General features: G+C 38.4%; 1 protein-coding gene across 1 annotated transcript; it reads left to right on the top strand.

Annotated features, from left to right (window-relative positions):
• The first annotated feature begins 12,984 nt into the window (after window positions 1-12,984).
• Window positions 12,985-26,973, top strand: NUDT15 (nudix hydrolase 15). Its single transcript, XM_074378185.1, has 3 exons — window positions 12,985-13,523; window positions 17,219-17,415; window positions 24,121-26,973. The coding sequence occupies exons 1-3, from the start codon at window positions 13,138-13,140 to the stop codon at window positions 24,279-24,281; spliced, it is 744 nt and encodes a 247-aa protein (XP_074234286.1). The 5' UTR covers window positions 12,985-13,137; the 3' UTR covers window positions 24,282-26,973.

Raw genomic sequence — 26,973 nt, 5'->3', positions numbered from 1 at the left:
AGATTTTTGTTCCTAGTTCACCGTTCCTCTCCCCACTACCAATCCAGTGATAATTCTTCATGATTTTAGTACCCACACTGGTGATCCTTCCAGCTCCTCTACATTTTATTGAAACTGCATTTCTCACGATCACCTCTGACCTCCATATCATGACCCTAAATCAAAGAGTCCTTTCTCAGTACTCTTTACAGGATGCTCAGCAGTATGATTTGATTGGTCTCTTTGAAACAGTCTCCACGTTAGGTCTCTGGAACATTACACTCCCCTGTCTTCCCTCCCACTTCTCTGGAACCTCCTTGGTTTTGTTTGCTGGTTTCTCCACATCTCCCCAACCAAAACTCAGATGTTGTATCATTTCCTTTTTCTAAATGCACTCATGCCCATGGTAAACTCATTTAGTCTCTTAGTTTTAAATACAATCAGTACAATCATGATGCCCACATCTTGCTCTCCAACCCCAGCTCTTTCTTGCCCCAGAATCTAAACTCATATTCAGCACCTACTCAGCATTCTTTCAGCATCTTCACTTCCATGGAGAATAGACATTTCACATTTACCAAGTCCAAAATGTAACTCCTGAGTTTCCTTCCCAAGCCTGCTCCTCCTGAAAGTTAATGTCAGCTGTATTTTTCCAGTTGCTCACATCCTGCACTTCCTTAGATATCCAATCCATCCATAAATTCTGTTGACTCTATCTTCAAAATGTATCTGGAATCCACCCACATATCAATCCTTCCATTAATACCACTGTTGTTCAAGCCACCATCATTTCTCACCTGCATGACTGCAACAGCCTCCTAACTGGAATCCCAGCTCTACCCTTGCTCCTAGCAGCCAAAGTGGTCCTATTAAAACAATAGTTAGATCACGTCACTTCTCTCCATCTTAAAAGCCAAAGTTCTTCAGATTGGCTTGCAAAGCCACAGGGCTATGTCTGATAACCAATAAGATTTTATCTCTTATTACTCTTTCTTACTTTTTCCACTCCAAACACACCAGCCTCCATGCTCTTCCTGGAACACATCAGGCATTTTTCTGTTTTGGACTTTTGACAATTGTTATTCCTTCTGCCTAGAATGCTCTTCACCTATACGCTTCCTGACTCACTCTCTCACCTTAAACTGAAATGTAAGAAGATAGAAAAAGAGGAGTGGAAAGATAAAATGGGGTCAGAAATGGCACTGAAATTATGTAGATAATAATCATCCATATTAACAATGGGCCACAAACCAGGCCCTGAAGACTTTCTGTAGACATCTAGTTAGGTAAGTAATTTGATTGCAAATATATTAATAGGTCATTGCTCAGGGATATTTTTGATATTAAGATTGGGCAAGAATGAATTTGTTCCAGGGATTGTTATAAGGTCACTGTGGGACACATTTGAAAACATTTTTTAAATTTTATTGAGAAATAATTGGCATACATCACTGTATAAGTTTAAGGTGTACAGTATGATGGTTTGATTTATATACGTTGTGAAATCATGATCACAGTAGGTTTTGTTAACATCTGTCATTTCATATAGATACTATAAAAAGAAAAAAAAGTTCTCCTTGGGATGAAAACTCTTAAGATCTAGTCTTTTAACTCTCCCATGTATCATACAACAGTGTTAACTGTAGTCATCGTGTTGTACATTACATTAACTCTCCCATGTATCATACAACAGTGTTAACTGTAGTCATCGTGTTGTACATTACATCCCTAGTACTTATTTATCTTTAACTGGAAGTTTGTACCTTTCAACCAACTTCCTCCAATTCCCCCAGCCTCTGCCCTGCCCCACTCCTCGGCTCTGGTAACCACAAATCTGACCTCTTTTTCTATGTGTTTGGGTTGGGGGGGGTTGTTTGTTTGTTTGTTTAAAAAAAATTTTTGACAGTATTCTTAGAGTAAGTTTATTATTAATACTCCCATAGAGCTGTTCCTTATAGCCTTCAATTCAAAGCTCAATTCAGCTTAAAAAACAAAAACAAAACAAAATTAAACAAAGTTTGGGGATGTAGGGAGACTAATACCTGCATAATCCAAATGCCCAGGCCAACACAGGGATATATTTTGGAGTCTGGATTAGGAGGTGAACTGAATGTAGGTCTTTTAATCTCTTGACCTGGGACATCATGTATGTGTCATTTGAAGTTTTAATAAATTTTGAAAGATGGCAAGCTGAAGATTTACCTGCCTGGCTTGGAGAGAAGTTATACTGGTGTTGGGACTTAAGGATCAACTGGACTTGTGGACCTTAAGTAGACCCTGTGGCTAAATAGGCAATCTCATTTCAGTTCTGGAGATGCCTAGCTTTTCCTTAGAACACTGTGTCAGTCTTCTCTGTAGCACAGAGAATCAGGAACATCATGTCTTAGACAGACAAATTAAGCTGGGGCAAAAGTTCCACAAAGACTATTCGTGTTTATAAGACTGGGTAGGCCAGTGGCAGGAAGTGTGAGTTAAGCATCAGAGTCTTCATTGAATGACAAAGTATAGCCACAAGGTGAGTATAGTACAGGGACTTGAAGACAAAGGGGACAGCTGGTCAAAAGGCATGACCCTTAGTAAAGGAGAATTTTTTGCAGGAGAGTAAGGGAGTAATGTCTGGAAGAAGCAGAGGAAAGAAAGCAGACACAAAACTTAGTGCTGGTTCCTGAGGACAGTAGTTTAAGCACATAAGCAGACAACATTTAACCTAGAGAAAAGGACACATTAGAAGAATTACTCCCTAAGCTGTGTCCCAAAGGACTGTATCAGCCCAAAAGGCCTGCCTTTCAAATTTGTCAAATGCACCATCCAGGCTGACTGTGACTTTGGCTAGAAAAGTGCTGACCTAAGGAAGAGTCAGATTTCAGTTAAGACAAAGAGATGGAAGGGATGGCAGAGAAGGGCTGATTGTGGATTAGCCAAGGGTGTGGTAGAATAAATGACCATACATTCATTTAAGAGAAAACTGAAATTAGTTGCTCTCTAAGGTTTTATCACTAGATTGAAAGCTGGATGAACAAGCTGCGTCTTGTTAACCATTGTAGCCCCAGGACCCAGCACTATCCCTAGAAGGTAGCAAGTTCCTGAAATACACTTGTTAAAACTGGGAAGGGGAGATGGTATAGCTGAAGTGGTAGAGGGCATGCTTAGCATGCAGGAGGTTCTGGGTTCAATCCCCAGTGCCTCCTCTAAAAATAAATAAATGAATAAACCTAATACCTCCTCCCTCAAAATATTTAAAATAAATTAAAAAAAAATTTTTAACCAGGAATGAATTTCCTATTTCTAGAATTGTAGTATGGAAGGGAGGTGGGTAAGCAAAACAGTAATACACACTTTAAACCTCCATCAGTAGAAATAATATCATTAGCAAACTCAGGTTCAGTTGCTTGTCACTCAAGAATCAATACAAGACAAGTATTGGATAAAAGGAAAAATAGCTTTATTGAGGAAGCCGGAAATCCTGGGGAGAAGGTGGACTCGTTTCCCAAAGCACCAACCCCCTATTTTTGACTGGGGACAAATGTTTTTAAAAAGGAGTTTCAGGGGTGCACAGACTGGGGTGGGGGTCGGGGTGAGGAGTGAGAGCTATGTGCGAAACAGCACAGTTAGCTCTGACAGTCATCTTGAAATTGGTCATGTGATGGTTTGATCAGCATCATCTTGATTGTGTTAAGTACAGTTAATCTTCAACTTCAGGGTCGGTTTGTTCCCATTTCCTTGAGACTAGTTCTTGGAATTGTGTAAGATGGAGCAGCTTATGTCATGGCTACAATCTGGTCATCCTGCAGTTAATTAATTTCACCTGGTGGGGGGGTCCAGTATCTCTAAAACAGCTCAAAGGATATGGTTCAGAATATTATCTATAGCTATTGAGGAGGAACTAAAGGTCCTTGATTTTGTTTAATGGTTAAAATGTTATTATTTTGTCCAGTTTAACTATTTTCTTTTGTTTCTGCATTTCCTCACTTCTCTGATTAAATTTATTCTTTGATTAAAGTTTTTCTACAGGTGGAGGACATGTCTGTCCTGGGAAAGCCCTGTAGGGTCCTGCTCCGTTACAAGGTGGTTATAGAGCACAAAGGAAAATAAAAAGTCTGTGTCCTCAAGAGAAGCTTTGCAAAATGTCTTGTCCCCTGACTTTCAAAGTCATTGTTCCCGAAACGGAATGTACTCTGGGATTCCTCCTCCCAAGATGAGTTCTCAAGTACTAGAGTAGAGGCTGAGCTACAGCTAAAATAAGGGGGAGGGAGAGGGAGAGAGAAAGAGAAAGAAAAGGGAGAGAGAGAGAGAATGTTGTCTCTATTAGAAGAGGATGTAACTAGTACTTACCTGAATTCAAAGGTGGAAAGTCAAGCCCCAATTAATTTCATCCCATGTTTTATATGAAGGAAGATAGAACAGTAGATAGATGAGATGTGCAGTAATTTTCCAGTGGTATCTTAGGAGAGGGACTGGAGAGAAGTACAGAATAAATGTTAGCAAGAGTTATCTATGGCTGGTAGACTTGTTTTTCCTCTTTGTACATTTCTTAATGTCTGCATTTTCTATATTGAATGTGTAAGACTGATTTTTTTTAGAAAAATGGTAGAAAAATATTGTGCCTCTTCTAAATTTCTCACAAGCCCAGAAGATCTATTTTTAGGGCAAAATTAGTTAGAAACTAAAGGGATTATGAGGCTTCAAAAGAAATTACCTCTAGTAATTTCAGCAGTGGTGAAGTAATTGTGAAGAATCAATACATAGCAAATTTAATCAAATGAAAGTTATTAAGAAAGCAAACAACATGCAAAACACTAGCTGTGACTTAATGTTGATATTTAGCTACAGTGTGTAAGATGGAAAATTCAAGGCCACAAGAAAGCTTGCTACTTATAGTGGGAGAAGGATGCACGTTATAGGAAGTCTGCATGACAAGCTACCCATGGGAAAATAACTAAATAATAATTATTATAAATAGTCTCAGAGTTATACTAGTGTGAAACTAGATGAGAAATTTTAAAATGAAAGAGAATTTTCCCTTACTTGAAGTATCTACAAGGATACATCCTTTATTCCAACATAACTAAGAACAAGAAGTGTTTATTTGATTTAGCTGGATTTTGCTGCAGTAACAAACAGCCCTACAAATCTCAATGGCTTACAGCAAGTTTATTTCTCATCCACGTTACATGAGGGGCTGCAGGATGGCTGTGGCTCTGCTCCATTTTTCTTCTCATTCTAGGACCCAGGCTGAGGGAATGGTCTATCTGGACATGACATTCTCATAGCAGAAGAAAATATTAAGTGAGTTAATGGGAAACAGCAATGGCTCTTAAGGCGTCTGCTAAGAACTGACATATTGTAATCTTTTTGTTTGTCTTTGGGTTTTGTTGTTGTTGTTGCTAAAGAAAGTGACCTAAGTCTAGTGATGAGGCAGGGACTTAGACTTCTTCCAAGGGAAGCACTACAAGTCACATGGCAGTAGGCAGGAGTATAGAATCACTTCATAGGGAAGGGATCCATGGATATTTTGGAATAATAATACAATCTCTCACAAAATGTATTCACTTACTGAGCAATTACTATGGTAGTAAGAACTGGAAAAAATACTGTGAAGGTGAAAAACATCACTTGTATCCTTGGAGCTCAGTGGATACCTACATAGGGTGCCTGCTGCGGGGCACCGTACTACACTAGATTCTCTGATTGTGATGTCCCAATTAAGCCTTTCAATAACCCTGCAAGGTATTATAAGTACTCATTATTCTCATTTTATTTAAGAGAAAACTGGGGTTGGCCAACTGTTCCAAGGTCTCTGGGTAGATTGTAAACATGGTTCCTGTATGCCTCTCTCTGCATCCATGCCTTGTAATGCAACTTGCAGATCTTCCCATCAGGGAGTGGAGACTATTTCTCCACTCTTAACTCAGGTTGGCCGGCCATGTGGCTTGCTTTGGCTAATGAGACATTAATAAAGGTGACAGGCTTGAAAAGTGCTTGCACCCTGGGGCTTGCCCTTTTGCTGCTCTTGAATCATGTGCCATGGAAACAATTCGAGGCTACTTTTCCAGATGAGCAACATGTGGTTCAGAGCTTAACAATATTAAGTCTTCCATCCTATGAGCATGAGATTTGCTTCCATTTATTTGTGCCTTCTTTAATTTCCTTCAGCAACATTTTTTAGTTTTATTGCTAACTATTTTGTTCTTTTTGACGCTACTGTGAAAGTAATTTTCTTAATTTCCTTTTCAAATTGTTCGTTTCTAGTATATACATATGTAACTGATTTTTGAATGTTGATTTTGTATCCATAACTTTTCTGAATTCATTTTTTGGTTTGAACAGTTTTTTATGGAATCTTTAGGGTTTTCTACATATAAGGTCCTGTCATTTGTGAACAGAGATCATTTTATTTCTTCCATCTAATTTGAATGCCTTGTTTCTTTTTTCTTGCCTAAACGCTCTGGCCAGGGCTTCCAGTACTATGTTGAACAGAAGTGGCAGAAGCAGCATATATGCGTTAGGGCTGATCCTTGAGTGACATTCAAAGAAGCTAGAAGAGCATGTGGCCTGAAAAGAAAGTAGTAGAGGTCTTGGGCAAACATGTTAATGTTCATTTCTCACCTATTATTCCAGGCTTCACACATCTCAGCCAAACATTTTTTATAACAGCTTTATTGATACATAATGTACATATTATACAATGTACCCATTTAAACAGTACAATTCAATAGTTTTTAGTATGTTCACAGAATTCTGCAACAATCAATTTCAGAACATCTTCATGACTCCCAAAAGCAGTCAGTCCCCATTAGCAGTCACTCCTCATTTTCCTTCAACCTTCCCCAGCCCTAGGTAACCAATAGCCTATTTTCTGTCTCTATGAATCTGTCTATTATGGACATCCCATATAAATGGAGTCATACAATATTTTTTTTTTTTTTTTGTGTCTAGCTTCTTGCACTTAGTGTAATGTTTTCATGGATCATCCAATGTTGTGTAACACAGCCTAACATCTTAATGATTGCCCCAAACTGGTTTCATAATATTTTCCATTTTGTTAATTAAATACATATAAAGGTTAACATTTGGGACAGATAAATATAGTTCTGTAATAGAATTGTAACTAATGTAATGTTACATTACGTGACAAATCTTAGTGGCGTGAAACCACAACCATTTTATTATGTACATAGTTCTGTGGGACAGGAACTTGGGAAGGGCACAGCAGGGACAATTTATCTTGATTTACGATGACCTGGAGTAAAAATGCAAGGATTCTTATGACCTTACCTGGGAAATCACAGAACATCATTTCAATTACATTCTATTGGTCGAGAAAGTCAGTAAGGCTAGCCCAGATTAAAAGGAAGGGAAAGCAAACTCTGCTTCTCAATGGAAGGAAGAGCAAAGAATTTAGCCAATACTATCTTTAATGTATCACAGGCTAATATCCACCTGGAACATTCAGTCTGTGGGGAGAAAGTTAGCATTTGGTATAGAAGGAATGCAAAGAGAGATCAGTGTTAATATTGTTTCTAATATTTAAAATAGAATCATGAAGTGAGGCAATGTGCTTGCAAGTCAGACCTTTATGTCTTTCTTAAGAACATGAAGGAGCAGGGTTAGTCCATAATTATAGATTTTAAAGAATGAAAGGTGGCAACCCTTCTGTCCCTTTAGGACAGTTGTAAATAGAGAGGAAAGAAATGAATGAAATGTCAGCTTTTCTTCTCTGTGATCCTCTGCCTGAAAAAGGAAGGTTCATTAGATGAGTAAGGACAAGGTTGAAGGCAGAGGAGGATTCTTTTGTCCTGCCCCAACTTTGTCACACTTCCCCTTTGAGGATCTGAGAGGAGGTTGCTTTGAAGAGTCCACTGAACCAAAACACACTTGGTAATGGTATAGTCGGGAGGTGGGGGGTGGGGCGGGGGAGAGTTCTTCACCACCCTTGGTTTCTATATTGTGGACTTTTCAGATTTCTTGTCTACCTGGTCCCTAGGCACCATGTTGAGTCCGCATGGATTCAAGGAAACTGTCTTCTAAAAATGCTACAGTGGTACATAAACGACACACATTGACCTCATACATCTGGACATCTTACATAAAAATAAGGAGGAGACAGGCCTACTGAGAGGTCAGCTGTTTACACCAAGGCAGACTGAATGTGATTTAAAGGGACTGATTAAATTTACTAGACTGGACTGTTTAGAATTAAATTGAACATTTAATGAATTCTGCACAGACTCACACCCTGATAGCAAGGTTTAGGGGAAAAAATGGAAGAAAGAAAGAAAGAAAGAAAGAAAGAAAGAAAGAAAGAAAGAAAGAAAGAAAGAAAGGAAGAAAGGAAGAAAGGAAGAAAGGAAGAAAGGAAGAAAGGAAGAAAGAGGAAGAGGGAGGAAGGAAAAAAGGAAAGGAAGGGAGGGATGGAGGAAAGAAAGAAAGAGGCGGGAAGGAAAGAAAGTCATTTTCGCACGTCTGAGTAGCAGTGTCAGTTATATGTGTGATTCTTCTGCAATACACACCATACCGTACTATGTAAAATCACAAGGTGGCTTCTTAAATTATATTCAGCCTCGACTGTCAAACACTGGGACGGGCTGGGAGGAAAGAGGGAAAAGAAACTGTATTCATTCAAACCTGAGACTTAGGTGCAGGATAAGAACTAAGCACATCCATTCAGCACAGGGTAGCCCAGGGCAGGGTTGGGGCAAAGGAATGGATCCAGCTATGGTGGGCTCTCTGTTCCAAATAAGGCCCCTGAGTAAGCATTATGGGTAAAGGAAAGAGGAATAAGCCTTATCTTAACTGTATCATTCCATCTTATGCTACAATTGTATTGGTTAGATATTTTTTAGGAAAATAAAAGAGACCCTACTTAATAATTAATTGCTAGGAATATTCTCAGCCTTAGTGTAAATTGTGAAATAAGATCAGATAACCTGGTAAAAAGCTGATTCAATTATAATAAATAAATAGAAAAGATATGGAAAATAAACAGACTTTCGTTAAAACAAGAATGTATTGAAGATGGACAAAATAGTCAGTTTGTGGGAATTCCAGCCCTTCCAGGCTGAGTGTGCAATATTTCAGTGTGGATGGTAGGGAGGAGAATGGTGCTCTCTCAGTAAAGTCCTGGCATTGGGCAGGGAAGGGGCCCCTGAGCACCCTACCCTTCAGCTGGGAATCTGGATAAACTAGGAAGGAGATGTGGCAATCAACAGCTCTGTCAGAGTCTACTGTTGCAAAAACTACTAGTATACCCTGTTCAACTAGTTGGGAGCTCTGAGAAAGGAATTTTGGTATGTGGATTCTCTAATTAGAGTAAGTAACATCTCTGTGGGTTGATTTATGCTTCTCCTGTAGGATTCCTAAACATCAGCTTGATGACTGTTTCCTTTCATAACCATTTGTATCTCATGTGAATGAGTGAGATTTTGAAGAAACATTGTTTTCTTGTGGTTTACATGATAATGAAGAGAGAAACTTTCACTTAAATCTCATTTATAGGGCACTTAGGTGTTAGTCACTGTTCTGAGTACACAGAACAGTGGGATCAAAGACATTCTCCTCGACCTCAGTGCTCTCTGGGCTGATGCTCTTCTAAGGAGGATAAATCCAGGCCCATTGTAACTCCTCCATGCAAGTTAAGACCAGGCTGTAACACATAAACAGACTTTATTGAGGGCTTCAGGATAGCAAAATGGAATTACAATGTAATAAAGGAAAACTTTTAACTGGCTATGAAATGTGACTTCTTCTGAAAGTCATAGGCTGTCCCTACCTATCCCACTCCTTTTAGCCCCCGACTTCCTACTGTTTTAGGAGGAGCCTACTCTCCTGACAGGAATGCCTGTGACCATGAACATCACCCCGCAGAGTTCAGCTTCCCCAAATCCTCTGAGGCCCAGTGACAGGAGGAACTTGCCTCCCCCTGGCTCCAGCCTAAGGCAAGCTTTCCAGGAGACATAATCTACAGACAACTTCACCCACAAGGGTGACAATTTCTGACTGTTAATGGAGCAGTTTAGCTCTGCTCTGTCTTGAATCTCTCCACTACCGAGTTGCACCTTAACTTTTCCTTTCTGCAAGCCCACACTGAGTTTTTCTTTTTTGTTTTTTTGAAGTCAGGTTTATTGAGATTTAATATACAGATAGTAAAACTCACTCATTTTAGTGTACAGTTCTGACTTTTGACAAACACACAATTAATGTTATCACCACCTCAATCAGAACATAGGACTGTTCCTTCACCCAAAAAAGTTCCTCATGTCCTTTTGTGGTCAGCCTCCTTACACATTCAGCCCCAGGCAAATACTGACTGTTTTCTGTGTCTATAGTTTTGCTTCTTTCAGAACGTCAGGTAGCTTTTATATCTGATTTCTTTCATTTAGCATAATGTGACTGAGATTCATCTATGTTGTTAAGTGTATCAGAAAATTTGTTCCTTTTATTGCTGAGTCATTTTCCATTGCATGAATGTAGTACAGTTGATTTATCCATTCATCAGCTGAAGAACATTTGAATTATTTTCAGTTTTTGATGATTATGAGTAAAGCGACTGTAACATTTGCATATAGGTCTTTGAATGAACATAAGTTATCATTTCTCTTAAGTATCTAAGAATGGAATTGCTGAGTTGTGTGATAAGCATATGCTTAACATTATATGAAACAGTAAATTGTTTTCCAAAGTGTTTGTACCATTTTGCATTCCTACCAACAATGTATGAGAGTTCTAACTAGTCTGTATCCTCACCAGTACTTATTACCAGTTTTTGTGGGGTTTTTTCAATCTTATTCATTGTAACAGATGTGTACAGGTATCAGCGTAGTTTTTTAATGATGCATGAGCATCTTTTCATGTGCTTATTTGCCACCCGTTATCTCTTTTTAGTGAAACATCTTTTCAATTCTTTAGCCTATTTATTTACTTGTTTGCTTTATTGCTGGGTTTTGAGGATTCCTTACATATTCTAGATCCAAGTCCTTTATCAGAAATAACGCTTTGCAGATATTTTCTCCCAAGCCTGTAGTTTGTCTTTTCATTTTCTTAAATAGTTTGTCTTAGTCAGCTCAGGCTATAATAAAACACCATAGCCTGGGTGGCTTAAACAGCAGACAGTTATTTCTCACAGTTCTGGAGGCTGGGAAGTCCAAGACCAAAGTGCTGGAAGATTCACTTCCTGGTGAGGGCTTGCTTTCTGGCTTGCAGATTGCCACCTTCTATCTATGTCCTCATGGTGGGGGGAGAGAGATCAAGCTCTTTTTTTCTTCTGATAAAGGCACTAATCTCATTATGAGGATTTCACCTTCATGACCTCATCCAAATCTAATTACCTCCTAAAGGCCCCCAATCAAACAGATTCGGGGGATAGGCCTGCAACATATAAATCTGTAGGGAGATACAATTCAGTCCACAGCAGTGTCTCTCAAAGAGAGTAACTTTTAAGTTTTGCTGCAGTCCAAATGAACAATTTTTCTTTTATGGATCATGATTTTGATATCATATCTAAGAAATCTATGCCTAACTCAAGATCACAAAGATTTTCTCTTGTATTTTCTTCTAGAAAATTTATACTTTCAGCTGTTTTTATGTAGGTCTACAGTCCATTTTAATTGTTATACATGGTGCCAGGTATAGATCAAGGCTCCTCTTCTCTCTTGTTTTTAACATTTGTACGTCACATTGTTCTAGCTTCATTTTTTTTTAAACGCTATCTTCTCTCTGTTGAATTTCCTTTGAAAAATTTTCAAAATCAATTAACCATAAATATGTCGGTATATTTCTGGCTTCTCTATTTTTTTTCCATTGATCTATGTGTCTGTACATTTACCGACACCTAATCTCCTGATTAGTGTGGCTTTATCTTAAGTCTAAAATCAGGTGGTGTGAATCGCCCAAATTTCTTTCTTTTTAAAAATTAAAAAAATATTTTTTAGTTCTTTGCATTTCCATACAAATTTTAGAATCTGCCTGTCAATTTAACTTAATTACCTCTTTAAAGACCCTGTCTCTAAAAACAGTTATATTCTGAGGTATTGGGGGTTAGGATTTCAACATGTGAACTTTGGGGGCATATGATTCAGCCCTAACAATCATTAAATATGTGTTAGTTGTAGGTCTTTACAAATGCCTTAGGTAAGGTTGTTAAAATTCCCTTTTATTACCAGTTTTTTTTTTTTTTTAATCTTGAATGAGTACTGAATTTCGTCCGTATATTCAGCATCTAGTAAGATGATTATATGTTTCCTTTTTCCCACTTTTATATGGTGAATTACATTAACTGAGTTTTCAAATGTTAAGTCAGCCTTGTATTTCTGCAAATAACCCCATTTGGTCATGATATATTATCCTTTTCAGATGTTGCCAATTTTTACTTGGGACAATATTATGGAGTATCTGTGGTGCACAACACATTGAACGCTGTGTTTCTGGGTGGAAGGAGAGATGCTGTAAAAATGTTTACTCAGTCTTCATTTACCATAACATGCAGAATAAGCATATTCAGAATATGCAGGCAAATATGAGAAATAACAGAGTTAAAAGTGAATGGAAGCAGTGCTGGAAGGTAAGGTTGTTTTTGCTATAGTTTTTGTACCATTTGACATACCTTACTTTATAAGTAAAACTTAATGTATATTAATTTTAAAAATTCTCCCCGTCCAGAAACTAGTCATTTGTTTTCGGTTTGTTTTAATAACAACTCCAATTCAACTGGGTTTTTTTGTTGTTGGTGGTGGTGCACGATGTGCAAACACCTGGACCAGTGTTTATTTTTCCTCCTAAATAGGTAACGAATTGGCCCCGGCATCATTTATTGATTAGTCCTTAATTTTCTTCCTATGATTTGTTAATACTGTTATTTGTACCAGGGTGTTTCTGTACTATTTGTCCTTGCTCTGGTACTGTACTGATCTGAGTTATAGCCAAGTGAGTTTACTGTAGCCAAGCTCATTCAAATAATAATAATAATAAATAATAATAATAATAAAGAAGAGGAAGAAGAGGAGGAAGAAGAGGAGGAGGAGGAAGAAGAGGAGGGGGAGGAGGGAGAAGAGGGAGAAGAGAAGGAGGAGAAGAGGAAGAGGAAGGAGAAGGAGAAGAAGAGTGTAAAAGCACAGAGGTTTATAAAAGTAGCTGGCTGGAGGAATCTGAGTAGATACATAATGAATGTTGAAAGCGCAACAGAAAGTTTCAAAGAAGCCCTTAACGCGCAGTCCCTCGGGAAGAAACCACCTTCACAAGCTGAAACCCCTAGGTGAGATAGAGACACCTGCCACAAAGGCCGGGCGGCGGGAGCCAGGGTCTCTGGTTTCATCTGAAGGCCCGCACCTGCGACGGCCAAGGGGGCGGGGCGAACGTCGCCTCCCGCCGAGGCCAGCCGGGTACTCTCGCGCGATGTCGGGCAGCGCGGAGGCGCGGGGGCGAAGACCGGGCGTCGGGGTAGGAGTAGTGGTGACCAGCTGCAGGCATCCTCGCTGCGTCCTCCTCGGGAGGAGGAAGGGGTCCTTCGGAGCCGGCAGTTTCCAGCTTCCCGGGGGTCACTTGGAGTTCGGGTAAGCAGCCGCCCGGCTGACCGGGAAAGCGGAACATGCACGGAGGGGCGATGCCGCTCACGGCGTGCGTCCGTGCGTGCGTGCCGACGCTGCGTCGTTTCTCGCGCGTCCCTCTTTTCTCCCTCGGGCGGGGAGGGGGTGCTGCGCCGGTTGAGGGTGGCGGGGGGGCTCGCCTCGCTCCCTGTGAACTGCGCCTGCGCTGTCCTCAGCTCCTCTCCGGACCTGGCGCGGCTGGGACTTGGTTCGTCAGGTGTGTTGTTTTTTTTTTTTTCCTTCACTGCTCGCTCTTGACGGAGGGAAAGTGGGTGTTTATAAACCTTGAGCGGTCCAGTCGTGTCAGTTAACACATTCGCACGGGTTGCTGGTGGTATAAACGCTTGCGGATATGTTTACTGGTTCCTGCTCCCTTAAGTTTAGTTGCGCTTTAACCAAACGAATGGGCCAGTGAAACTCTGGGCCTCAGTGTCTCTGTCTTTAAAATGGGGAAGTTGGACGGACTACTCGTTGAGGTCTCTCTCTGCTTTGGCGTTCTGTGATACGATGTATGGATCAGACTGACGAAGTCTATCCTACACAGGAGCGAAGAAAGCCTGGGGTTGTGCTAGAAGGTGGATTCATCTGGGCCTTGGACTCTTAATCAATAGAATTTGATAGGCTGGAGGAGAAATTCAGGCAAGGCTTTACTGGGGCCTGTGCTGCAGCAGGCGGGAAAGAGTAAGAAGCAGGTGCCCTGGCTCGCTCCCCGAGGGCATGGCGAACTGGTTCTTTAAATGAGGTGAAGTAAGGTGGGTGGCGTTTGGGCAGGAGGCCTAGCTTAGGTGGTCTGCCTACTCCTTTGGTGGTGCTGTATGCAGGGGTCATGCACAGTGCCCTGCTTTTGCTCTCAGCTCCACAGAAATGACAGTTGATTTGTGGCCTTTTGTATCTTACTGTTCATAGCTGCCTCAACTGCGCATGCATATAGTTATTTTTAGCCCCTTATAGTTGCTTTATATTCTATTGTTCCAGGAGACCTCTGTCCAGGTGCAGCTACTCTGGTAAAGGGTTCGAGGTCCCAGCCTTTCTCAAAGTGAGAATAAGGATAAAGTTAGCAGCAGATAAACAGCATCTAAAGCGGGCAGACCTAGAGCTTGTTTTCCCCTTTTTTATTGAAAGTTTCAAACATACATAAAAGTAGAGAAAAGAATGAATCCTCAGGTACACATTGCTCAGCTTGTTCTTGCTTCATCTTTACTGTTCTTCTCTCCCTTCAGACACCCCCCCCCCTTGTTTTCTAGACTATTTTAAAGGAAAACTCAGGCGTGTTACTATATCACCCCGAAATATTTCAGTATGTAACTGTAATAGGCTTTTATAAAAATGTAACTGCAATACCATTTTCAAACCTTAAAATAATTCTTTAATAACATCTGATACGTAGTCTGTACCATTTTCCCCATTTGTCTTGAAAATATCTTTTTACCGTTTTGTACCAATGCAGATCAAAGGAAGGGCACATGTTGCATGTGATTGATACCTTTTTTAAGTCCTTCAATCTTAACAGAAACTGCCCTCCCCTTTCTTCCCATGCCATATTGAATATGGGTCAGTCGAAGAATTTCTCACATTCTGACTATATTCTTCTAAACCACTTGTTATAAAGTGATTATTAGGAATAGAGACTTCATCCTAGTGCCTTTTAATCAAGATTTTGATCTTTATGGAATTCTTCCAGCACATGGAACTTTTTTAACGTTCTTCAGAGTTTTTAAAAGCATCAAGTTTATCATTTTAGATAATTAAGATAAGCTATCATTTCATAAATAATAAAATTTCTAGATTAAAAATCAAATTGTCCAGACAGGTATACCTTATTGTACTTTGTCAGTTGTTGGGGAGCATTAAGCCAAACTTAGAGCACAAACTAAGCACTGTTTAGAATGTATAATTACTAGAGCAATAGTAGAGATAGCTTAATAATAGCACAAGAAAATGTTGGTGTCTTGACTCAGATATTGATAATGACTCAGAATGATAATAGCCAAAATGGAACTTTAATGATCTTTTTAAGTACCAGATATTATGCTAAGTTCTTCACATGTATGCTTTCACTTATCTTTGTATAACTGGTAAACTGAGTGGACTAAATCTATGGGAAACAAACAGGAAATGGCTTTATTTTCTCCTTCTGTTGTCTTCAAATGTAATTGATCTTTCCCTTCTCTGCTGTTCTATGATATTTTCTGCAAATTCCTTTCACTTGATTATAGAAATAAATCACATTTTGGTTGTTATGATCCTTTTCCAAGCATTTATCTTTCCTTCGTAGTGGTGAAGAAGATGTGGACCATTGTTTTGCTCTTTCTCCACCTCCTCCTCTTCTCACTGTTTCTGATTTCTTTCTCCAGTGTGTTCAGAAAGGAGAGGAGGGGGCAGAACTTTTACCCGAGTAGTGCTGCTGTGACCCACGTGCCCTCTGGCTGCAGTGTTCACACATGTGCTCTCTTTCTTAGGGTGTGTTTGTTGGTTGTTTGGAAGTCCTGCAAGGGTTGCTGCACTGCACAGTTCCCTGACACAGGTGACTGACATAGGTCTTTGTGACCCTCCCCTGGTTCTTGCTTTTAGCACACCACCCTACATTTTCTTCCTGCTGGGATCCCCAGCCGTCCCCTATAGCATCTGCTGGGCCCAAAGGGAAACATGTTGGTAATGATGCTTTCACTGCTGCCCGTTTTCCCTGTTCAGCCATCGTGAGCTGCTTTAGCCTGTCCCTTGCCTTCCAAATTCCCAAAGTGGGAATGAGCATCAGCCTCTGTATTCACATGTGTCACTAAACACCAAGGGACACATTTCAGACTTACTCAAGAGCTCTTTCCCTCCTACACCTCCACTCTGTTGCATTGGGGGAGGCCTTTGAGTTTCCACAGCTCAGTCCTTAGCAGGGAAGTAACACACCAGTACCTCCTCAAGAGCCACACCCAGTCTCAGTGACTAATTCTTTTGGAGCATCTCTCACTTGGTTGGGGGCAGAGTTGGCCCCTCATCAGGAGGAAGGGAAACATTCTTAACTAGGCTGAAAACTTACCACTTTCCTCCCTCCTGAAGATCTCCTGTCTCTCTTACATAGACTGGTTAGGGTGAAGGTCAAAAGACTACTCTGGCCTTCCTTAGCAAACCCTTAAGTTCAAATGGCATCTTTTGACTCTTTAGAATTTAGAGTTGCCTATCGTTCTCAATTTTGAGGCTTAAACTAAAATTCTGAGCCTACTGGAAAGGACATTGTCGACTTCTTGATACACTTAAAACAACCCCTTAAGAAAGTAGCATTCTCTCTCTTTACTTATCCAAGATGGAAGATATTGGACTTCCAACTCAAACCCAAGTCTAGTTGATGCCAAAGCCTGTGTTCTTAACTGATATACTAAACCACCTGCTGGTTTCATGTTGCCTCCAGGCATGTGAACTACTGCTGAATTGGCTAAATACTCATTTTTTTGGTTCAATGTGAAGTCCTTTTGGTCTTCAGATACCTAGAGACAGGATAAACAAATGTTAAAGGTAGGGCTGTTGATTTATTGTTTTAAAGCATGAACCAATTACAGTTCTTTTTTGCTTTACCCTAGAAATTTCTAGCCAAGAATTTCATGGCAAAAAAAACCCAAAAAACAATGTTATGTAAATGTAATTGAATACAATGATGTGTCTCTGTTTTCCAGTGAAAGCTGGGAAGAATGTGCCCAAAGGGAAACCTGGGAAGAAACAGCTCTTCACTTGAAAAATGTTCGCTTTGCCTCGGTTGTGAATTCTTTCGTTGAGAAAGAGAATTATCATTATGTCACCATATTAATGAAAGGAGAGGTGGACACGACTCATGATTCAGAACCAAAGAATGTAGAGCCTGAAAAAAATGAAAGTAAGAGAATTACATATAATAATGTGTTTTCTTTGAGAGCATATTGTCTGAAGGAGTATCACATTATATTGCCATGTGAAGAGAATAGATTAAAATGTAATTATACTTTATTAGGATGTAAATATTCTTACATCGTGGAGACAAAAGGACAGAGCTGGAAAGAGAACTGGCTCTGGAGTTGGTTCTTCTGCTTAGAGGTTTGTAACCTGGGGCAAGTTATTTAGGTCTCTGGGCCTCTTTTCTCATCTGTGATAACAGTAACTACCTCAGATGGGCTGTTGTAAGGATAGAATGAGTTAGTGCACGTAACAGGCCTAGCGAACACTGTAAGTAAGTACTCAGTCAGTGTTAGTTTTATTGTTAGCGTTTCATTTCGTTTCAAACTGATTTTTAAGCAAAACATTTAATATTCCTTCCTCAGTTTTCTCACCTGTACAAGACAGATTATAACTTCCTTTTACAGAGAATGATTAACCTCACAAAACCGTTATCTGTTACCTTCTGTGTTGAATTGAGTGCTCTGAAAGTTTTAATGACAATAAATGATATTATTTGTGATGATATCATCTCTCTTCAAACTTTGTAAGACGCCATGAGAAAGGGAGCTAAAGAGTAAAATGTTAAACTTACTGAAAATATATATATATTTTTTTAAATTGAAGTACAGTTGATTTACAGTGTTGTGTTAGTTTCTGGTATACAACATGGTGATACAGTTATACATACATATATTTTTTCATATTCTTACTATAGGTTATTACAAGCTACTGAATATAGCTGCCTGGGCTATACAGTAGGACCTTGCTTATCTATTTTATATACAGTAGTTACTAACTGTAAATCCCAAACTCCCAGATTATGCCTCCCCCTTCCCCCTTTCTCCCCGGTAATCACTAGTTTGTTTTCTATGTCTGTGAGTGTGTTTCTGTTTTGTAAATATATTCATTTGTATCATTTTTTTTTACATTCTACATATAAGTGGTTATCATATGATATTTGTCTTTGACTTACTTCACTTATGATAATCTCTAGGTCCATCTATGTTGCTGCAAATGGCATTATTCCATTCCTTTTTGTGGCTGAGTAGTATTCCATAGTGTGTGTGTGTACCACATTTTTTTCATCCAGTCATTTGTCAGTGGACATTTAGGTTGCTTCCACATCTTGGCTATTGTAAATAGTGCTTCTGTGAACATTGGGGTGCATGTATCTTTTTGAATTTGAGTTCCCTCTGAATATGTGCCCAGGAGTGGGATTGTTGGATCATATGGTTACTCTATTTTTAGTTTTTTAAGGAATCTTTGTACTGTTCTCATAGTGGCTGTGCTAAATTACATTCCTAACAACAGTGTAGGAGGGTTCCCTTTTCTCCACCCCTTCTCTTGCATTTATCATTTGTGGACTTTTTAATGATGGCCATTCTGACCAGTGTGAGGTGATACATCATTGTAGTTTTGATTTGCATTTCTCTGATAATTAGCGAAGTTGAGCATCTTTTTATGTGCCTTTTGGTCATCTGTATGTCTTCTTTGGTGAAATGTCTGTTTAGGTCTTCTGCCCACTTGTTGATTGGGTTGTTTGTTTTTTTGGTATTGAGCTGTATGTGCTGTTTGTATATTCTGGAGGTTAAGCTGTTGTCAAGCACATCGTTTGTAAGTATTTTCTCCCATTCTGTAGGTTGCCTTTTCATTTTGTTTATGGTTTCCTTTGCTGTGCAAAAGCTTATAAGTTTAATTAGGTCCCATTTGTTAATTTTTGCTTTTATTTCTATTGCCTTGGTAGACTGACCATAATCACTATGATTTATGTCAGAGAATATTTTTCCTGTTTTCTTCTAGGAGATTTATGGTGTCCTGTCTTAATGTGTAAGTCTTGAAGCCATTTTGAATTTATTTTTGTGTATGGTGTGAGAGAGTGTTCTAACTTCACTGATGTGCATGCTGCTGTCTAGCTTTCCCAGCAACACTTGCCAAAGAGACTGTCTTTTCTCCATTGTATATTCTTGGCTTTTTGTCAAAGATTAATTGACTGTAGGTGTGTGGGTTTATTTCTGGATTCTGTTCTGTTTTGTTGATCCATTTGTCTGTTTTTGTGTCAATAACATGCTGTTTCGATTACTGTAGCTTTGTAGTATTGTCTGAAGTCTGGGAGGGTTATGCCTCCAGCTTCATTCTTTTTCTTCAGTATTGTTTTGGCAATTCTGGGTGTTTTGTGATTCTGTATACATTTTAGTATTATTCTATTTCTGTAAAAAATGTCTGGTGTAATTTGATAAGGATTATATTAAATCTGTAGGTTGCTTTGGGTAGTATGGCAATTTTAACAATGTTAATTCTTCCAATCCAAGAGCATAGAATATCTTTCCATTTCTTTAAATCATCTTTAGTTTATCAGTGTTTTAGATCTCTACTTATAAGTCTTTCACTTCCTTGGTCAGGTTTATTCCTAAGTATTTTGTTTTTTGATGCAATTTTAAAAGGATTTTTTTTTTTTTACTTTTCTGATATTTCATTGTTAGTGTAAAGAAATGCAAGGTATTTCTGTTCATCTTGTATCCTGCTACCTTGCTGAATTTTTTTATCAGCTCTAGTAGTTTTTGTGTGGAGCCTTTAGGGTTTTCTATATATAATATCATGCCATCTGCATATAGTGACAATTTTGCCTCTTCTCTTCCAATTTGGATCCCTTTAATTACTTTTTTTTGTCTGATTGTTGTGGCTCGGACTTCCCATACTATGTTGAATAGAAGTGATGAGGGTGGGCATCCTTGTCTTATTCCAGATTTTAGTGGGAAGGCTTTCAGTTTTTCACCATTAAGTATTAGGTTTCTGTGGGTTTGTCACAAATAGCTTTTATTATGTTGATATGTGTTACCTCTGTGCCCACTTTGGTAAGAGTTTTTATCATGAATGGATGTTGACTTTTATCAAAATTTTTTTTGTATCTATTGAGAATATCATGTGGGCTTTGTCCTTTGTTTTGTTGATGTGGTATATCACATTGGTTGATACGCATCTGCTGAACTATCCTTGTGACCCTGGGATTAATCTGACTTGACCATAGTGTATGATCTTTTTTATGTGTTGTTGGATTCGGTTTTCTAATACTGTGTTGAGAGCTTCTGCATCTATATTCATCAAAGATACTGGCCTGTAATTTTCTTTTTTGATAGTGTCTTTGCCTGTTTTTTGGTATCAGGGTGATAGTGGCTTCATAGAATGAGTTTGGGAGTGTTCCTTCCTCTTCAGTGTTTTGGAAGAGTTTGAGAAGGATTGGTATAAGTTCTTTGTTAGAATTCCCTAGTGAAGCCATCTGGTTCTGGACTTCTGTTTGCAGGGAGTTTTTTTTTTTTGTTTGTTTTGTTTTTTTAGTACAGATTATATTTCACTTCTAGTGATCACTCTGTTCAGAATATCTATTCTTGATTCAGTTTTGAACTGTATGTTTCTAGAAACTTGTAACTTGTCCATTTCTTCTATGTTGTCCAATTTGTTGGCATGTAATTATTCATAGTATTTTTTGTATTTCTTTGGTATCAGTTGTAATTTCTCCTCTTACATTTCTTATTTTGTTTATTTGGCTCCTCTCTCTTTTCTTCTTTGTGAGTCTGGCCAGAGGTTTGTTGATTTTGTATACTCTTTCAAAAAAAAACCAGCTCTTGTGTTTCATTGATTTTTTTTCCCATTGTTTTTTTTTTATCTCTATTTTATTTATTTCCTCCCTGATATTTATTATTTCTTCCCTTCTGCTGACTTTAAGTTTTGTTTGCTCTTCTTTCTCTAATTCTTTTAGTTGGTAGGTTTGGTTGTTTATTTGAGGTTTTTCTTGTTTTTTGAGAAAGGCCTGTATAGCTATAAACTTCCCTATTAGGACTGATTTTGCTGCATCCCAGATAATTTTGTGTTTGTGTTTTCAATGTCATTTGTCTCAAGGTATTGTTAAATTTCCTCTTTGATTTTATCATTGACCCATTGGATTTTCTAGTAGCATGTTGTTTAGTCTCCGTGCAATCTTTGTTTTTCCACCCTCATTTTTCTGTGGTTGATTTTTCATTTCATACCATTGTGGTCAGAAAAGATGCTTGAAATAATTTCTGTCCTCTTAAATTTGTCGAGGCTTTTTTTGTGTCTGAGCATGTGATCTATCCTAGAGAATGTTCCATGTGCACTTAAAAAGAATGTATATTCTGGGTTTTTTGGATGTAATGTCCTGAAAATGTCAATTAAGTCTAGCTATCTGCTGTGTTATTTAGGATCTCTGTTGCCTTACTGATTTTCTGCCTTTCTAGACCTGTCCACTGATGTTAGTGAGATGTTAGTCTCCTACTGTCATTGTATTCCTATTAATTTCTCCCTTTATGTCTGTTAGTATTATTTTGTGTATTTAGGTGCTCGTATGTTGGGTGCATATGTATTCGTCAGTGTAATATCCTTTTCTTGTATTGATTCTTACATTGATTATATTGATTATATAGTATCCTTTACCTTTCTTTATGGACTTTGTTTTAAAGTCTATTTTGTCTGATATGAGTATTGCTACCCCTGTTTTCTTGTCATTTCCATTTGCATGAAACATCTTTTTCCATCGCCTCACCTTCAGTCTGTATGAGTCCTTTGCCCTAAAGGGGATCTGTTATAGGCAGCACATTGTAGGCTCTTGTTTTAATGTATAATTTGCCACTCTATGTCTCTTGTTTGCAGCAGCAAACTGAATATATCATTTATACTATCTAACTTAGCATCAGATTTGAAAAGTTGAAGATCTTAGTCCCACAGACTGCCCCCACTTTAAACACCAGTCTCAAGTCCAGGCCTCCTTTACTTTTGACTGCCTGGCTATAAATCAAAGGTATCCACAATACCATATTCAAGTTCAATAATTTGCTAGAATGGCCCACAGAACTCAGGAAAATACTTTACTTATCATTTTATTATAAATGATACAACTCAGGAGCAGCCAAATGGAAGAAATTTGTGGGGTAGGGGGTGTGTGTGCAGCTTCCATGCCTTTTCCAAGTTTGCCACCCTCCCAGCACCACAGTATGTTCACCAACTTAGTAACTGTCTGAACCCAGTTGTCTAGGGTTTTTGTGGAGGTTCCTATATGATTGGATTTTTACATGATTATTATTACTATAGTTGTTTTGATCATTGTCCATTGGTGGTTAACCCAGGCTTCAGCCCCTCTGTCCCCCTTGGGCTTTTTGTCACCAGCCCCCCATTCTGAAGCTATCTAGGGGCCTCCAGCCATCTCATTAGCATCAGGTATGGTTTTGAAAGGGGCTTATTATGGAAAACAAAGGAGGCTTCTCTGACCTCTATCACTCAGGAAATTTCAAAGATTTTAGGAACCCTGCCAGAAAACAGGGATGAAGACCAAATATATACTTTCTGTATCACAATATCACACACAGTAACACCCAGAAAGTATCCAAAGGCCTTCAGCTGACCTAGTAAAAATTACTCATGCCTTCAGAAGTATAAGGCAGAATTGTACCAGGTTTGCTGGGGGAACTGATACCCAGCTGCAGCCTGGCCAGGGTGTGATGGCTCGGGGGTCTTCGTTTTGTTTGTGAGATAGGCCGGCAGTCTCTGCCCCGTGTTCATCCGGTCTTGGATCTGGGTAGCTTGCTTCAGTTTACTGGTTACTGCATTTCTCCTCCAACCTTCTGATTATAATTAGAAGGATTATCCAGGTGCTTCATTTACTAGGAGATAGAAAAAACTACTACAGCTTTCTTGAGACTCAGGTAATTCAGCGTCTTGCAGCACATTGTTTCTGTCTGTGTCTCCTCCCTCCCTCGCTCCCTCCCTCTCTCTCTCTCTTACTCTGTGGTCACAGGTGCTGATCAGCTTTTCTGAAACTTGTTCCAATTTCTTGGATTCTGTGTCCCCTGTCTTCCCAGAGTGAAACTCCATACCTGTATTTATAGGCAGAAAAATACTTAATGAAATAAGTATATACATGTAGTTATAAACTTATTTAGAATATGAAGTTCTAATAATCATAAAATTTATGTAGTCTTAATATATAATTTGTACATTCACCTGTCATGAGCATCTGTGTTTCCATATTATTTACATTTAAATCATCAAAGAAAATGCCACTCTAGAATATTTTGCTACAATTTCATTTATTTTACAATTAATAGACAGTTAAATGTTTTGTGTTTCAATGATTTTTTTAAAAATCAACTCCTTCCTTATTTGTCTTTCTATGTAAAATATACCACAGCACAGACGATATTTTTTATTCTTTGCTCAGCTTCCATTACGTTTTTAAGAAATGGAGGATAGCATGGAAATTTTGTAATCTAACCTTATTTTATAGGTGAGGACATGGGTTTATTTTAATGTAGTCTGATCTGTAATATATAAAGTTCTGTGTGTTTTGCTTAGCCAAATATTTAAATGAAAATTGAATGGTATTAAATCTGGATTTTATCACAGTGTGGCCATTGTAAACTTGACTTTGTGTTCAAATAACAGCATGTTTTACATGATCACCAGTCTTCTTAAGATTGTCATTCTAAATGCAAATTATGTTTGTATAGCCAAGCTAATGCGTAGCATCACTATTGCACTAATTAGTGGCAAATCATTTTAAAATTTAGTTAATTTTGTTAGTATAGGTTAATTTGTTAAAATAAATATCCTTTGTGTCTTTCACAGCTAAAGAAATTGCTTTGGTATTTTTCTTTTCTAGGTTGGGAATGGGTTCCTTGGGAAGAATTTCCTCCCCTGGACCAGCTTTTCTGGGCACTGCGTTGTTTAAAGGAACAGGGTTACGATCCATTTAAAGAAGATTTGGATCATCTGGTAGGATATAAAGGAAATCACCTAGAGGTGAACAAGAAGATTCCCTGATTATTTTTTTCACGTAAAAGACAAAGTAAGGTCTGGTTAGAGAATGAAAAAAGTCTACATTTCAGAACAACTCCATTTTATCTGAAAAGTTTCCTATAATTGCCAGTTTATTTGCCGTCTCTTAATATACCCAACATCCTTTCAGCCAGTGCTTGTGAAAATTTTTCTGGGATTATGTCTTGAATTGTCTTTCAGACTCAGAAAATGTTGTAAATGGTGATACTGTGGTGATTCTACTTTCCATATTTCTCTGTGACATTAACTGTACTGTTTGTCATTAATCAGTTTGCATGGAGAGTGCAGCAGGGTTTGTCTTAGTGTTTCAGTTCAAAGAGAGACCCTAATTCAAGTGCTAACACAGTGTACCCAGTGCAGAACTTATCACATTTGTTGATTTTCCTCTTCTGTTTTATTTAAGATAAAAAAAAATTTGGTGATATATTGACAGTCCCGCAACTAGAGCAAGCAGGACAAATCATTAGGGTGCATTTCCCAGGCTTCTGATTGAGAACCTAAACCAGAGAAGTAAGGCAAACAGTCCAGGACCTGTGTCCCATCACTAACCGGCCCTGTCATTTTGGATTTCTCACTTAATCTCTGTGAGACCCAACTTCCACGTGTGTAAAATGCGATTAGACTGGGGCAGCAGTACTCACAGTGTGGCCTGGGGAAGTCCTTGAGACCCTTTCAAGGGTACTCAAGGTCAAAACTGTCTTTGTCATACAAAGACATCATTTGTTTCTTTCATTCTCTTCTTTCCTGAATGTACAGAGGCTGTGTGATATGTGATACTGTAACGGGCTGAATTCAAGAACAGATTTGAGATTCTGGCCCTTTTCTACTAGACTTGACCTGCAAGAAATCTGTAAAAATGTGAAACAGTTCCACTCTTCTCACTGTGTTTTTTGGTTCTTTTTTTTAAAGAAAAATGGCTATTTTTATGTTAAAGCAATTTTTTTTATGAGTTTTTATTGTTTGTAAATGAATTTTTAAAAATTCTTAAAATATCTCAGTTTTAATTCCCATTATATAAATATCACTAGATAAAACCCTGCAAAAACAAAACCTCTTTGCAGTCATCAATAATTTTTAAGAGTTTAAAGGGATTCAAACCCCAAAAGTATGAGTGCTGCTGGATTAGACCATAAACTCACATCCTTTTCTTTATGAGCCTGCTTTTGTAAAATCCTTGCTTCTAGAGCTGGCTTTGGAAAGACTCAACTACTGTTGTAATAAGTGCTACGGAAGGCTCTTTCTCCAACAAAATGAGGATCATTTTTAAAGTTCTGTTCTTAATTGTTCTCTTTTTTCAAAATATGTGTACTTTGTATAGTTTACAATTTACAAATCTCATTTTCTGTTTAATTTTCTCATAGTTTTTAAATGTTAGGATGTGCAAGGAACTCAAGTAAATTAGTGTATACTCCTTGAACTTCAGATACACTGATGAATTTCACAATTTTCTACTCTTATTTGAGTCCTCTACATCCTTCCATTTTTACTCCCTTCCTCAGTTGACTTAATCTTTGTCTGTCCCTGGCTCCTCCCTAAATGGTAGACAAGGGAGGCTTGATAAGAAGAAACCAGACAAGTCTTACAGATGAAACTCCTCCAGAGCTTTACCTCAAATATAGTTGGTTGGGAGTTTATTGAGATATTTCTTTATATTAGTACTTATACAAGCAGATGTTTTATTATAGCTTTGTAAGCTTATCACTAACCTGTGGAATTTTTTCCATATCTGCTACTTTAAATTTTTTACTTTAGTAGACATACTCATTAGGAAATTGTGAGATTTTTCGTTTGTTTGTTTTAAATTTACCGAATTTGACATGAGGCTTATTTCAATGGGGGGAAAAAAACAAACCCAAAAAACCCAACCTGGGCTCTTAATTATAGTAAAAAGATAACTCATATTAGAAAGGGATTGCATTTGTCCCAGCACCTAAAATCCTCAGTTGGCATCTGGTAATCACATTGTAAATATTTCTCTAAATGAGTGAACAGAGCAGGATCTAGAACTCTTAAGTAATCAGTTAATTCTTAGATAGTTTGAGAATTGCCTTTAGTAGAAAAAAAAAACTAATGCTGACTACTAACAATATCCTCATAAAATGAAATGTCAGCTAGAGTTTCTGAAGGACATCTCATTCTGCCAGGACACTGGAGAGTCTGAAATCAAGCCCTCGGGTTCCTCTTCATGTATTTGCTACATCAAGCTCTGAGATGTGCCCTCTCCCGATACAGGCAAGTGCCCCTTCACTGGCCTTTGCGGCATCCCAGCTGAGATCTTCCCAGCGGAGCATGACGTGAATTTGGCCTCCCTGATATCCACTTGGAAGAGGCAGTTCTTGGTTATCTGGACTGCCAGCTTCCAGATAAGGCAAATGTAACTTCACATGAAACAAGTCTCTTTTTGGGCATCAGGGATCGTGTTATCTGGAGACCGTGGAGAAAGCAAGCTCAGGGAGTCATCTGTATGGGAGAAAACAGTCTTCCAGCGTAAAATCACTCACACGATGTTGCCTCACTATTTTGTTTTAATAATTATTTATGTTATACTTAGAAGTCAGTACTGCACTTGAGTATTGTTCATGAAAAATGCAAATTAAAAATAACTATACATTGACTAAGAGGTTGTACCAAGCCTTCCATTTTATGGACTTCAATAAATTGAGCAAGTAAGTTTGTA

The sequence above is a fragment of the Camelus bactrianus genome, chromosome 14 (genome assembly GCF_048773025.1).
Source record: "Camelus bactrianus isolate YW-2024 breed Bactrian camel chromosome 14, ASM4877302v1, whole genome shotgun sequence".
Taxonomy (NCBI): domain Eukaryota; kingdom Metazoa; phylum Chordata; class Mammalia; order Artiodactyla; family Camelidae; genus Camelus; species Camelus bactrianus.
Note: the sequence above shows the minus strand (reverse complement) of the source record. Positions and strands in the feature narration are given on the sequence as shown.

Coding starts and splice junctions, on each gene's coding strand:
- NUDT15 (XM_074378185.1), top strand. CDS start 13,138: ATGTTGAAAGCGCAACAGAAAGTTTCAAAGAAGCCCTTAACGCGCAGT. Junction 13,524..17,218: donor GGGGGTCACTTGGAGTTCGG/GTAAGCAGCCGC, acceptor TCTGTTTTCCAG/TGAAAGCTGGGAAGAATGTG. Junction 17,416..24,120: donor AGAGCCTGAAAAAAATGAAA/GTAAGAGAATTA, acceptor TTTCTTTTCTAG/GTTGGGAATGGGTTCCTTGG.